Source organism: Megalobrama amblycephala, linkage group LG2 (genome assembly GCF_018812025.1).
Source record: "Megalobrama amblycephala isolate DHTTF-2021 linkage group LG2, ASM1881202v1, whole genome shotgun sequence".
In the NCBI taxonomy this organism is placed as follows: domain Eukaryota; kingdom Metazoa; phylum Chordata; class Actinopteri; order Cypriniformes; family Xenocyprididae; genus Megalobrama; species Megalobrama amblycephala.
The window spans coordinates 17,063,096-17,078,752 of NC_063045.1; the positions used below are offsets into that span (position 1 = coordinate 17,063,096).

The 15,657-nt window shown below is 35.5% G+C and overlaps 1 protein-coding gene across 2 annotated transcripts in view; it reads right to left on the reverse strand.

Moving 5' to 3' along the window:
* si:ch211-246m6.5 (von Willebrand factor D and EGF domain-containing protein) overlaps window positions 1–1,603 on the reverse strand; it is an 82,284-nt gene extending 80,681 nt beyond the window's left edge. The window contains exon 1 of one of the 2 annotated variants that reach the window (XM_048163786.1): window positions 1,037–1,603. In XM_048163786.1, coding sequence (XP_048019743.1) covers window positions 1,037–1,121 — 85 coding nt within the window. In that variant the 5' untranslated portion in view covers window positions 1,122–1,603. The remainder of the gene's footprint in view (window positions 1–1,036) is intronic. The other variant, XM_048163793.1, reaches the window with a different exon arrangement.
* Between the last annotated feature and the right edge of the window lie 14,054 nt (window positions 1,604–15,657).

Here is a 15,657-nt window from a genome sequence, read left to right on the forward strand (position 1 = left end):
GCCTGCCTGCATTTACACAGGTCTATAATCTGTAATGGCAGTGAGGCATGAGCTGGAGGAAAGGACAGTAAAGATATCACAACCTCACTAGTCAGTTTGACCCCACAATCATGAGGCTCACATTCCCACAATTACTGCACCCCTGAGGCTTAATACTCACCTACTGACTGCTCTAATGACTGCTGAAAACATATGCACAGACAGAGAGAGAGAGAGAGAGAGAGAGAGAGAGAGGCGTTTTCTCCACAGAGCACGTTAATTCTATACGAACTGCGCAGACAGACTACCCATTTGGTGCGCAAATGGATGTCAGTGCGCAGTTAGAACTTTCGCTCAGATTTCAAACAGATGCTCAATCCTTCTGGAGAACCGGGATATTGAGCACTAATGAAAACAATGTCTTTGGATTGAAAGCACATTTATCTCAACACCATGTCCCTGACGCAGCCAGACAAAAATCTTACGCATAAACAATGTTTTAAACATGTTATGAGGTAATAATAGCCTGCATATTAACATAAAACACAACAACAATATAGCATATTTATAAATTAACAAATAAACAAATACAGTTAAAAATAGATAAAAAAAAGTTATGAGGTTAGTCAAAAAGGTTACCTAGTTAATAACAATAAAGAACAATTGATAAAACAAAACAGAAATCAATGTAACCCAAAAAACTACTTTCGGAGGTTACTTATCCATAAAATACAGTAAATACAATACAGTATGTATAAACAAATCAATGCAATAATATGAAAACAAAATAAAAATAAATAAATATAGTAGCATCATAAATGATGACGTAAAATAACTGAAACATTTTGAAATGGGAATATATTTAGTTCTTGAGTAAACAATCAAGCATTTCATTTCAAAATTCAAAGATTAAAAGTTGCACGTGCAACTGCTAAAACTCCAGTCTCCTTATTTCCATCAATAGCGCAATCTGCCGCGCCACACAGAAACAGTCGTCTTCATCGTGCGCACAGGCATTCAAAACATCGTATTTAATCAAAGGATGTTTTTGACTTACCCAGCTGCGCAAGTATCTTCAGAGGTAGTAAACACAAGCACCAGATGCAGATGGATGACTTTAAAAAGAATTGTAAAAGTTCCATGTTTGAGTCTCACAGTTGCGCGATTTTCCACGGGGATCCCATCGGAAAGTTTTAATTGTTACACAAAAAAAAAGTTTGCGGAGTGATTGAACACTCTCCTTCTGATGTTGGCATGTATTCTTCCCAAGAAGACTAAGAAAGTTTCCTTGCACACAACATATTGTCCTTAATTTATGGGGAGTAAGAGGAGTCTTGGACCATTTTTCCCTTGTGTGTGTGCGTGTAAACAGTCAGCTGTCTTGAAGGAGTGAAGGGGGCACTCCGAGTCAGAAGCCCTCAATTAAATAGAGAGTAGGAGGACACTTGCAGGGTCTCTCTAGTGAAACAAACTCACAAAAAGCAATGAAAACCTCGGAGAAAGGTAATTTACTGCAACTAAAATGGAGAAAAGATGATTATTTCCACATTAAATTGGGTGAAATGGCTTTTCCATGGGGGAATGTTTCTGCACAAGGCTTCACACTCTTAAATATGCTTCCCATTAGAAGCGAAAAGGATTTTTACAGAAGAACTTTATCGAGGTCCACAGAGAATTTGCTAATATCTAGTTCAATGCTTTTGACATGATGGGTTAAACAAAGCTAAATGCAAATTATTGACCAGACACACATTTTTTTTTCACTCATAAATTGCTAGCGAACTTCACAACTAATTACAAAGAAACGGCAAGTAAAAAAAAAAAAAGTAGGCTAATTGAATGCAGAACTTTTAAGTAAAAAGTCTTAAATAGTATTTTCTTGTAAAATGCAGTACTCTAATAATCATATTTTTACAGTGTAAATCTGCATAGTACTAGCAAAATCGATAAAGGCTTTTATTATAGTAATAATATATAAAATCACATTTCTTTAGTGTTTTAAAATTTATTGTTTATTGTATTGTATTAATATACACACAGTAACACATACTGTACTTCTGCGGCTGATTCAACAGAAAATAGCATTTTTCATATTCAGCATGCAATTTTTGGATATTGTTGGGCCTATGGTATCAATTTTCAATACTAAATTAATTTTGTACAATAATATTTATAATAAAATATTTTGCTCAAAAAAGTGCTCACAAAGTCCAAATTCATCCTTCATCACATTCCCATTCCTCTTCCCTTTCCCCATTTAAAGTGGGTCAGTCTCAAACAAACTAAAGGTAGACCTTAGTGTATTTTTGCTGAACAAAACTTTCCGATTCCACAATACAAAAACAAGTGTAACCACTCATCAGCACAAAACCACATAATTCCATATAAAATAATGAGACTACAAAACAACATCAGACAAAGAACAAAAACAAGCACAGGCCCATTTGTACTAGCTAAAAGCCATATGACAACCAATTAGGACAGAAAACAGGAAACATAAATTACATATGATAGCCTTCATAATAAGAGTCCTCAAACTATAAAACAATCTTATTAATTATATTATTAGCACAGCTGAAATTGTTGTGCTGCCTAAAGAGGTGTGGGGGTGGGAAAGAAAGAATGGACTACTAACATAAACAATGGATGGATAAATTATGTTTGAGGGGTTGAGCTGTTGTGGGAACAATTTTTTGAATGCTAACACATGTACAAGTGCTTGAAAGACCCCAGATGGGCTTTATTTTACCTTTTTGGTTGATACCTAAAACCAATGTACTGAAACATAGAAGAACTAAAAGACCATCTGAAGATCCAAATATAACATCTTTGCAGCGTTAAAGTTTTTTGAACCCTATGTGCTGCAAAAAACAGTGAGAAACCTTTCATTAAAATAAAAAATAGATGTTAGTCCTTGCCATTTCAACACACACTTTCAGAGTGAGTTCTAGTAGCTGAGAATATCTGGCACTTTTCAATGGCACTTTACAATTACCGGCACTGATCTTCTTGGAAGCATCCAGCTTTTGGTCTCAAAGCTTCAGGCCACCACCTTGCCTCTCTGGGCTTGTTCTTCTCCAAACCAAATTCCTGACTGGCCAAATGTGTATATCCCTCTCAATCCCTTGGCACAGAGCGTCTCGGATGCCACCTGGAAGTGGGTGAGATGGTTGCGCTGCCTGAAGCTGAAGTTTTAGCTGTTATATCCTCTTCTAATGCCTGCAGTCTGGCTGAGAGCAGAAGTCAAGGTCCCTGTCATGAACTGGCTTTAGAGAAAGCCTTTGGGTCTCATTCACCCTCAAGCTGTTGGATTAAAGTTCAAACCTCATGCCAAGGAAGAGCCTTTGGACTTGGGCTGAAAAAAAACCCTTCATCCCTCCTGACAATTGATGTGCATCTCTGAGAAGGGATTTTCCTTTCAGCTGCAGCTTTGAATAGAAGATCCCCAGAAGTTGTGATCAAGGACCAGTGGTATGTTCTGAAATAGTTTACCATCATAAGAGAAATATAAATTTTTTCTCAGATCATCTGCCTGGGACGGCAAAAGCTTCTAGACTTTACACTTGAGAGATGCCTTTGGAGATCTTTTTTTTTTTTTCTTCAGCAACTGAGTCACCAGACAAAACAGTGGGAAACGTCTGGAGTCTGGAGGTGGTTTTCATTACAGTGTGGCCAAATACCTGCCTGTACCATGGTTATTGTCATTAACTAAAATTTTGAGCGCTGTTGAGCAGATTCTGAAATACCTCTGATTGGCCATTGTGTTCATACGCTCAACAGTTTATGTGCAGTTAGCGTGTGAATACAATGGCCAATCAGAGGTTTTTAAGAATCCGCTCAACGGCGCTCAAAATGCAAGGGGGAAATGCTGGTATTGTCCCATTTTTAAAATTTCAGTATCGAATTGGTAGTGAAGTCGGTACTTTTAACAACAATAATTAAAACTATCCTCATTTGTGATTTGAAGATGAACAAAAGTTTTGGAATGACAAGAGGGTGAGTGATGACATAATTTTCATTTTTGGGTGAACTACCCCTTTAAAGGTGCCATTTTTTTACAAGATGTAATATAAGTCTAAGGTGTCCCCTGAATGTGTCTGTGAAGTTGCAGCTCAAAATACCCCATAGATTTTTTTTAATTAATTTTTTTAACTGCCTATTTTGAGGCATAATTAGAAATGCGCCGATTCATGCTGTGGCCCCTTTAAATCACGCGCTCTCCGCCCCCTCCCGAGCTCTCGACTCTATCATTGCATAAACGAAGTTCACACAACTAATATAACCCTCAAAATGGATCTTTACAAAGTGTTCGTCATGCAGCATGTCTAATCACGCAAGTACAGTATTTATTTGGATGTTTACATTTGATTCTGAATGAGTTTGATAGTGCTCCGTGGCTAACGGCTAATGCTACACTGTTGGAGAGATTTATAAAGAATGAAGTTTATGAATTATACAGACTGCAAGTGTTTAAAAATGAAAATAGTGACGGCTCTTGTCTCCGTGAATACAGTAAGAAACGATGGTAACTTTAACCACATTTAACAGTACATTAGCAACATGCTAACAAAACATTTAGAAAGACAATTTACAAATATCACTAAAAATATCATGTTATCATGGATCTTGTCAGTTATTATTGCTCCATCTGCCATTTTTCGCTGTTGTTCTTGCTTGCTTACCTAGTCTGATGATTCAGCTGTGCACAGATCCAGATGTTAATACTGGCTGCCCTTGTGTAATGCCTCGATCATGGGCTGGCATATGCAAATATTGGGGTCATACATATTAATGATCCCGGGTGTTACGTAACAGTCGGTGTTATGTTGAGATTCGCCTGTTCTTCGGAGGTCTTTTAAACAAATGAGATTTATATAAGAAGGAGGAAACAATGGAGTTTGAGACTCACTGTATGTCATTTCCATGTACTGAACTCTTGTTATTCAACTATACCAAGATAAATTCAATTTTCAGTTCGATGGCATCTTTAAATTTTTTCTTCAAAAAGTCCATAAAGAGATCGTAAAACTAATCCATATAAATTGAGCGGTTTAACCAAAATTTTCTGAAGAGACATAATCGCTTTACATGATTAACTGATTAAGCTTTTACTCACATAAAAACATTCATCAGTTATGGTAAACGGAAGCTCAAGCATGCTTGCCTAACGTGCGAGAACCAATGAGGTTTGTTCTGGTGTGTTAAGCAGCACATTTGAGCTTCCACAAGAACTAATGAGATCAAGCAAGAATGGTTGAGCTTCAGTTTATGTTCGCTGATCAGTGTTTTATGTGAATTAAAGCCCAAATTAAATATGTTCATCATATAAAGCAATCAAGTCTCTTTAGAAAGTTTGGACTAAACCACTCGATTCATATGGATTAGACTTATTTATTTCATTTAGTTGCCAAGGTAAAAGTTTTTCATCTCCAATGCCCTTCTTCATACTGCTCTTGTGTATCTGCTTTTTAAATTAAGATTATATTTAATATGTGACAATAAAGACCCCACTCACCTTATAAAATTAATTATCTAAAGGCATTCAATCAAAAAATGAACTACAAACTTTTTCACCAGCTTAAATGTAAAAACATAAGTAGGACTTTTCAACAACAAGGTAATTTATTATAAAAAATAAAAACCCTTCTGAAATAATACATCTTGAGATGTTGTCACATAAAGGTGGCAGTTTAGGAAACCTGTCACTCTAAAGGCCCTCTTAGACCTTGAAATACAACTTCAAAGGTCTCTTATTAAAATGTTCATCCCTCCCAATGCACAGCTTTTCCTGGGAAAGCAACTGACTTTCTGTGTTAGCAGCACGGATTTCAGGTTTCTTTATTCTCAAAGCATAAAGGCATTGAAATTTGATTTTAAAAATATGAAACTGAAATTCAATGACATTGACATACAATTAATTATTCCCTCAGTGCTATAAGAGACACTTTTCTGTCAGTTTAAGTTCAGATCTACGGAGGCCTATTTAACGCCAACTTCTCTAAAGCTATTTTAGGTAAAACTATTCTTATCAATGTCTTTCATGCTGAGCTTTTGACTGAGATTGTCTTGCTATCACAAACACAAACACACACATGTGTTTTTCCCCCATCTGAAACTGGCTTTTGTCAGTATATTTTGATGACAAGGCTCCAGTCTTGCTTTCTTTGCTCTAGCGCTCATAAACAAACTTCACAGGGGGTTGAGTGTCAAATCAGCATGTAACAAGCCAAGCCGTCTCAATTCTCCATGACACACCGAGTGTTACATCGTTTAAGGGAGTATTTGGTCATTTATGAAATGTTAATGCATACATTCAGGCCCAAATCCGTCAAAGCGTTTGTAGAGTCATGTTTCAAACACCGTTAACTTTGACAAAACTGAGAGGAAAATTATTCACTTCAACTCTTGCTGTGCTAATATAGTTATTGTTATTTCAGAATATTTCTCAGAGGATGGTCCACCAATATATGATGTGTTCATACTGAAATCTTATTTTGACTCTTGTAGATTAACTATAAAACTGAGCTTTCTTTATCTTTTGTACCATTTGAAAAATTTGTATATACATATTTTACCACTTCAGGCCTAAAGTCTTAAGGGACGTTTAAACAACACAGATTTCAACTAAAAACAGAAAACTTTTTTATGCGTTTTGGCCGTTCATTTACACGACAATGGCGTTTTGAGGGCCTGAAAACACAAACTTTTGAAAACGGGGTTAAAGTGCAAGTTTTTGAAAATGATACTATTACTATTATCATCAAAGTGTAAACTACAAAATCGCAAATCTGTGAAAATGGTGACGGCATGCGTATACGTGTTCAGATGATAGGTGCATAGTGTTTCTTTACAAAGTGACATCGCCATCTACTGGCCTGGCAGCATAAAACAGCATTTTCAGTTGTTTTCACAGATCTATGTGAATGGGGATCGTTTTGACAATGTTGTCATCTGTACACAAAACTTTTGTATGTTTTTAGTACATCGTTTTGTGTAAACGTACCCTTAAACAACAAAGAATTTAGAGAAGAACTGCAGAGTGACAAGTATTCATGGTAGTGGTCAACAAATGTGATTACGGCTTTGCAAAGCTCCAATAGTTATTTCAATGCTATCATTAAGGCCCGTTCATACCAAGGACGATAACTATAACGATGAAGATATATTTCTAAATTTTTTAAAATAAAATATAAAAGAATAGCGGAGTCCACACCACCACTGCAACGATAACGGCACAGAGAAACAATATCGTTGGAATCAATTTCAGAATGATTTTTTCCAGCTGATGAATGATAAACAATAACAGCCAATCAGAATCCATCCTGCTTTAAAGAGCTTGAGCATTTAAAGTGGCAGACGACAAACCTGCAGCGCGTGCTTAGAATAAACAGTGTTATCGTTTGTTGGTGTGGACGCAAATATGGTTATCATTACGATTATGTTTATAGTTATCGTTAACGGACGTTAAGGTTGGAATTTATATACTTATAATTTAAATGAATGAATAAGTGAATGAAGAAATAAATATATAAACAACATTACTACATTATTTATTTAATTAATCCTTAGTGAATAAAAGTATAAAAAAAAAAATTGACAAATAATTGACAAATAATAGTAATAGTGTATATATATATATATATATATATATATATATATATATATATATTTTTTTTTTTTTACAAAAAAAAAAAAATCATAATGATTCCAAACTTGCAAATGTTATTATTACCAATAATTAATTAAACTCTACCATAGTATATTTGGAATTTATATAATTTGAATACATAATATTTATCAAAAAAGTTGTTTTTATTTATTATAAAAATAATAAATCACACACTATTTTTGAAAAAAAATTATCACATTTCCCATTCAAACGTGTTTTGTGTCAAATCTGTTACATTCAAAATGTTTTATAGTTGAAAGCTACAGGGTTGAAATTTGGTGCAAAATCTATTTGGACTAGAAAATATCATTGCACCACACTGCACTCTATGTGCCAGAAATAATAATAACATAACAATATGTGTACCCCACATCCACCCGCAAATCTAACCACCCCCCAAAAAATTCCCATCTGAGGCTGGATTTTACCACTAGCTCTCCAAATAGTGGGGTAAACAAAAGGAAAAATATTTACGACCGGCTGTTAAAAAGCTCTATAAAGCTGTGACTGTAAATGTTTTTAGGCCAAACCTGCAGACATCAATGTCTGAGCATTATCAAGCTCAGGAAGGACTCTGATAGCTTGTCCTCTCCTATAGCTTTCCCCTGACCGCTTCAAGCTACTTCACAAGAGAGAAAACATCATCCGGATGCTTTGATCCTAACCCTCTCCCAGGGAATCACAAAGTGTACAGGGCTGAAACCTGTTCCAGATGTCGCCCATGATGTTTACGATGAGAAAACGCAAACTAAAACCACGTCAAAGGAGGAGCTGACTTCTCGCTACTGATTGTCAGTCATCCGATGACCTGCTGTTTAAATGGACTTTCAGGTTTGTTTGTTTTTTTTTTTTTTTCAGAGTACACTAAAGACAATCCAAATAGCCTCCATTTACTTCATTAATAAATACATTTCTGTCATGACAACTCTCGGATTGTTTGGGATGGTAATGACAATGTTGATATATTTGGTCTTGGCGGAATAGATCTGCTTCACTGCTGCTGGTTATTGCTACTGCCAATGCATGCACAACACACTGCTGTGTGCAAGACATGCTGCTGCTCTACAATATATAGCATACATGAATTACTCGTAGCACATCTGCTACAGCAAATGACCGAGTATAGAGCTCATTGGCTACTGATACAGCAGGAACCAATCAGCTGTCCACCTTATTTTTCAGGTAAGAGCGGACACGGCCATTTGTAAATTTAATGTGTCTGGCTTCCGGTGTCATTCGCTTCCAGTTATTTTTAGATGTACAAAACAGCTCATTATGCTGCTTAATATTGCAAACTGGCATTACCTACCATATTATTTTAATGTATTGTCTTAATTGTAAACACACTGGTTTGTAGCACAAACAGTTTACAATTTACAATTTACTGTCCTTTAATATTCTTCTCATTATTTCCCTATAGCGGCTAATAAATCAGAAGTCTCGCACATTCACAGAAAACACCTTAGCGGATTGAGTTAAGGACCTACCAGCCTGAGCCATCTAGAGTTTCATGACAGAACTTTGTATTTAAAATTATAATAAAAAATGATAATGTCAAAATTGAATACCTTTCTTCACCTTTCTAAAAAAAGTTAAATATTTTAATCATTTGAATAAGTTTTTCTTAAAGGAGTGATGAACTGAGAAATAAAATTTTCCTTGAGCTTTTGACATATAAGTGGTCATCATACTTTAAGAATATCTTGTAAGTTTTAGAGCTGAAAACTTCCTTGTTAGTCCAATAAAAGCTTTAATTGACACCAGACCCAGCAAACGACAGGTTTTTCAAAGTGGGAATCTATGACGTCAAAGGGCAGCAAGCACCGCCTCTGCAGAAGAAGATCAATGCCTACTTCATCACTGCCTGTTTAGCCCCACCCACCGAATCACACATGAATGCAATAGAATAGGTAGCCTAAGTAACATAGGCCTACGTGGTGCTAAATCAGATCGAGCTACCAAGCAATAAACATGCCATTGAGGATTACAAAATATTCTGCAGTTCCTGGACTCGACAGTAATGCAACAACATGTAATTAACCGATAATTCTAATGCCTGATCTGATATTAATGATTCATGTACATTCAGATGTTCTTTGTCTGTGTATCAGTAAATCAAACCCATGACTAAACGTCAACTTACGCTGTTTCTCTTAGCAGTATGAAAATAATCAGTTATTTAACAGTGATTAAATTATATAAAGAAAGCGATCAAAGAAAGCTCCCTTTGCAATCGTTGGAGCAGCGCACGCTGAAGCTGTCAATCAAACAGCGCAAGTTTATCAGTGACTGACACGCAAAACTCCCGTTTTATTCAACAAATCTTTTAGTTATATAGCGTTTGTACTGTTAGTGAAGATGAAAGCATCTGTTAGTGTACATAAATTGAGTTGCAATGACGAAATCACTGCTTTCATGCGCTCAACAACATGTCTGTGATCGGCTACACAGTGTTCATCTCTGCAACCTTTCATGCCACAATCTAAATATAGTGCCATAGATCTAAATGTAATGCAACACTTTTCTGTAATAGTAAAAACATGCTAAAAGAGAGAATAATACTTAGCTATTTCATATGCAAAGATGTCAGCCAATCACAGCAGTGGGCGTTTACACTGAAGTCTCACAGCAGACACGCCCCTTAAAACAGAGCGTTCAAATCAGAGGGCTAAAATCAGGGAAATGCCTTTTATTTATAAATGATGACAATTTTGGATGTAAAAACATACTAACATTATAAGTGCACCCCAGGAAACATTATAAAACAATAAACCAACGCAGTTCGTGACCCCTTTAATAGATTTAAAATGATTATAAAATTATATACAATTATACATAGTTCAGTCATGAAACTCTATAGATGGCGTAGGCTGATGGGTCCTTAATGCAGCTGATGATAATTACAGCTTTAACTACTTGGCACAAACTGATTGGCCCATGTCACTTCTGCAGCCAATGAGCTTGTTGCTCACATATTTAAATGGCTGGTTACATTCACTATAGCAGTTGCAGCGTGCTTCAGAGTTCCTCTAAAACCCCCATCTTCCCCAGCTCCACCTGTATATTGATGTTATTGATGTATGCTATTTGTGCACCAGCACTATCTGAGTTCCAGTACTTGCTCTGCTGCAGCAGCAATAATCTACAATAACAGCAATAATCTACAGCAGCAGCAGCATGGCAGATCTATTCTACCAAGACCAAATACATTAACATTGTCATATCCATTACCATGCTAAAAAATTCAGAGAGTTGTCATGATTGAAATAAAATGTATATATATATATATATATATATATATATATATATATATATATATATATATATATATATATATTAGGGGTGTAACAGTAGGCTACATGTATTTGTCCTGAACCGTCAGGGTATGGACTTGGGTAAAGTTGGTTTTATATTCGCACATTCGGACTTCTGATAAATTCATACTTTCTAATAAATGTGCAATAAATGAATGTTTGCGAATTTTAAGCAGTGACATGATATTGACAACCAACGATTGTCAACTTACAACATTTTTCACAGTCGATCAAAATAGGCAAGTATTGTTTTAATGGCATATTTACTTGTGAATGTCCACTGAATGTCCAATGTAGTGTGATTAACAAGGCTATTGAATACGGATGTCTGAATGTGCGAATATAAAACCAACTTTACCGAAGTACGGTATGGACGTCACAGTTCGGATCATGCAGTATGACGATAGGCTACAGGCGATCCACATTCCAATCCAGAAGGATATTTTTTAACAAGCATTAACCATCAATAGGTTAATCGCAGTAAGCTGCTCTGTGTTTTGTTACATTCGTCAAGAAACAAAGTGCCATCTTTCAAACTCTGTCTATTTTATCACGAAATTCAAACAACAAATACCGTTTTGACGCTTTTTGATGTGACGTGATAAACGGCAGCGCGGAGCACGAGTGAACAGGATCATCCCTTTCTCTTCATTAATACCGAATGAACACGAAGGTACGTTAAAAGATGCAGTACAGCTTAGTGTTTCAACCACGAAAAAGAAGTCAGTAAATCAGTTTGTAAACAATATGTCACGTGGTAGGCTATTACATTTACCTCAGAAAAGCCATTCATTGTCCACAGCTTGTTAGTTCGCTAGAGAAATGAACTGTTTCGCTAAATAAATGCACTATATTAGCCTATATATTAATTATATTTTACTTAACCTGTTAGTTAATAAGCAAGGCTTAAATAAATCCGTCATGAAAACAAATTATGACAGCTGTTAATGATTATATTTCAACAACAAATTGGAGAAACAGAAGTTAATGCAAAAACTGCCTTATGTGTAATTTACATGCTTACAATACACATTTTTATTATTATTATTATTTGAGTGTTGATGATTGTTGTTAATTGTAACCTTGGGCTCCCTAATAGTTTACAGCATTAGCAGAGATTGATTTTTCTCCTTAAGAAAATTTTAATTATAATTGAATAAATTTAAAGACAGAGACACAGTTGGTTCAGTAAAACATTGTTTTATTAAAAAAAAAAAAAAAAAAAAAAAAAAAAAAAATTGTTTTCTCACCTCACCCTGCTGTACTGAACCCGTACCGGACTGTGACTTCAAAACTGAGGTACATACCGAACCGTCATGTTTGTGTACCGTTATCCCCTAATATGTATACATCTGTATCTATATCTATATATCTATATCTATCTATCTATATATATATATATATATATATATATATATATATATATATATATATATATGCATAAAAAATATTAACCAATAATATCACAACAGGCCACTTTTGATGAATCAATCAAATCCTGAAGCATACAATCAAGTTTCACCCTGCATTATTTTCCACCTCACGCTCTGTTTCTGAGTATCATATTAAAAAAGTTAGTTTAAGTGTTTTGTTTGTTTTGTTTTTTTACTTAAAAATATTGATTCAACATGCAGAGAAAACTAAAAGTGAATTGATTTACAGGATCCCCTCTGTGGCAGTATCAAAACATTGCATTGTTTAAGAAACCAAACAATCTGACATAGCAACACTGGCTCAACCAACAGCATGACTTTGGGGTGAGGCTATCTGTTTGGCCAACCAATGACAGAGAAGGGAGCACATAAAATTGCACATTTAATTTGTCTTTAGTGCAAAACATTCTTACAATTATTTAACACATTTTCTTCAGGTTCATTTGGATATTTCAACGCCAAATAACCTTTGAACAGGTAACACAGCTATGTACCCAGAGCAATAGCCATATAACTCCGCTTTACAGAGCCAACACTAAAAGCTCTAATGTTGTAGTACTGATGTTCCTCCATCTCCGAGGTGTCTGAGAAACACTATAATGAGGGTATAAAAGGGTTTTTACGGGCCCACATCATTCACAGAGCGAACAGCAGGACGTTTTGAGGTTCGTTACTGTAGACCGCAGGAGTTCTTCTCCACACTGGTGTCCACCATATGTGATTTATTGTTAATTAAACATCATTACAGATCAGGCTGGACCCGTTTTATGTAACCATGTGCTCACAAGTTAATTAATCATCCTCCTCTATCAAAAGGTTAAATGTATACTCATAAATGTTAAATAGCGTTTATATGATTTAAGATCCCTTACAAAAAAATGTGGTACAATGGTACAGCAATTTCATCAGAGAATACCATATATATATATATAATTAACATTTTTACATTAATAAAAACCAATTGTTTATTTTTAACATGTACCTTTTTTAAATAACTTCAGATCTTAGAGCTGTTTTGGTCATTTCAGTGGGTGAATTCAGAGTTATCAGAAATATCCTGTCTCTTCACTAAGAAAACGGATCAAACAGACGTGGAGGTGGATGGTTTGAGGCAAGTTCAGGCGTGACACTGCATGTAAGATATGGACTGGTGCAGAGAAACAGAATGAGAAAGAGTGGAGCTGATGCAGGGGTCAGTGGGGGTCTGTCTGGATGTTGGTTTGTTGAAAGTCAATACAATCTTCGCTACGGGGGTTACAGCATCATGATAAGAAGAGCTTCAGACAGTTATTTACCACTACTGTGTATCAAATAATTATTAAAACTAATTCAGAAGCCTGAATGCGCAAGCACTCATTTATATAGCTGCTGATCGGGGTGGTTAATTTGAAATTATAATGTCTCAAAACAGCACGAAACGTGTTTTGTGCACCGATTTAGGATCTGTTGTTGCTGTCCAAGCCTCCAATACTAACTCGAAAACATCAGAAGTAGCAATGGCGGTTTGAAGACCAGGACCATAAAGACATGTGTTGCAATACTGAATGAATCGGGTGCTGCTGTGCTGAGTAAATCAGTGATTGATTCAAATGACTCACTCATAATGACAGTCACTTAATTGTCACCACTTACTGGGAGTAAATAATGGTATAATTAAATGTCCTAATACAAATGGGCCTACTATTTCTAACAATATAGGATACAGAATATTGACACGTCACAACCTCAAGGTTGAGAACCTGTGCTTTAACTACATGAAATATCCTTTTTACTATATATTTAAATCGATTTGGTCTGTACTGACTTGTGCTGATTCAGTTTATTGATTTGTTTTGTGCTGTCAAAGTCTGACAGACTCATAAAATGCCATATCTGTGCACACCTATGAACAGACACACACAATATTCCCTTCAAAACTGTAAAAAAAGAAAAAAAAACCTTCTTCTCTAGACCAGGTGTTTTCGTAGATAAGACCTGAGGAGGTGTGAGAACATGAAAACATAGATGAAAAATTAATGATTTCTCATTGAAAGGTTCTACAATGAGATCACCTATTACAATAAAACCAGGACATGTTAGTATTCATTGATAATTTTAGATATTCTAACAGCGATAGCCTAAAAATAGAGAATTGATGATGGCATATTGCACATTATATTGAAAACACAAAATACACAAATATGGGAAATGAAATGGGATATGAAATTTACATTATGAGAAAAAGTCACAATGCATAAATAATTTTGAAACATACATGATGAATATCCATTTTAGAGTACCAGAAACATTTTCTTTTCCCCCATGTAACTATGTCCTAATTAGTTACATTCTCAAATAGAAGGTGAAGTGTCCCTGTTCAAATTTAATCAAAGCCTGTTTCTAAACAGTAATTACAGTGATTAAGAAAATGAACTGTGTTTGAGGGGAAAAGGAAGAGGTTTTCTTCACTGCTTCTACTTTTGGCTGATTACAAACCACTTTGAGAGCCGACTGGCAGCCAAATGTTACACAGTGACTCCTGCACTGTAATTAGGCTACTCTTGAGTTAGTGGTGAGATTCAAACCTGCTGCTTTTGAACTGAAGCCTAAAAATGGTGGGAATCACAGAGGTGAGTGTAATGACTTATAATGGTCATAAACATTGTTAAATAATAGATTAGAAATTAATATGTTACTGGTTAGCATGGTTCAGTTAGCCCCTGCTGGTGATAATCGTAACTACGCCATCTGATTGTAAAGCATGTTGTGAAGGCTATTCAAAACTACATTTAATTATTAGAATAGCCTGCAGTTATTAGAATATAGCCTGCGGGAACAAGTTATGGTTTATTTCGAATCGGACACACCTGAAAAATGACTTCAGTGAAGTGTTAATTGTGAAATCAGTAACTTCTCTGAACAATTCATAGCGAGCCAGTGTGAGGAGTGTTTTGCTTATCTTTTTGAATGACTCATTAAACAGAATAGGCTCGAAAGAGTCATTTGTTAGCGAATAAGACAGACATCACGACTCGCGCTGCGTTCACAGAGGAAACATGGCACCTGATCTGATACGATATAGGCCTATGACGAAACGGCATGGATAAAGTGTTTTAAATTATTACCGCACATTTTTTATTTGTGATCACAGTCTAATAAATTCATCAGTATAGTTCATAAGGACACCTGCAAACTTTTATGGGGGAGCATAACTTCATCTATGCTGTGTTTACAAGGAAAGAAACCGATTCCATGCAAATGGTGTAAATCTTTAAAAAGTACC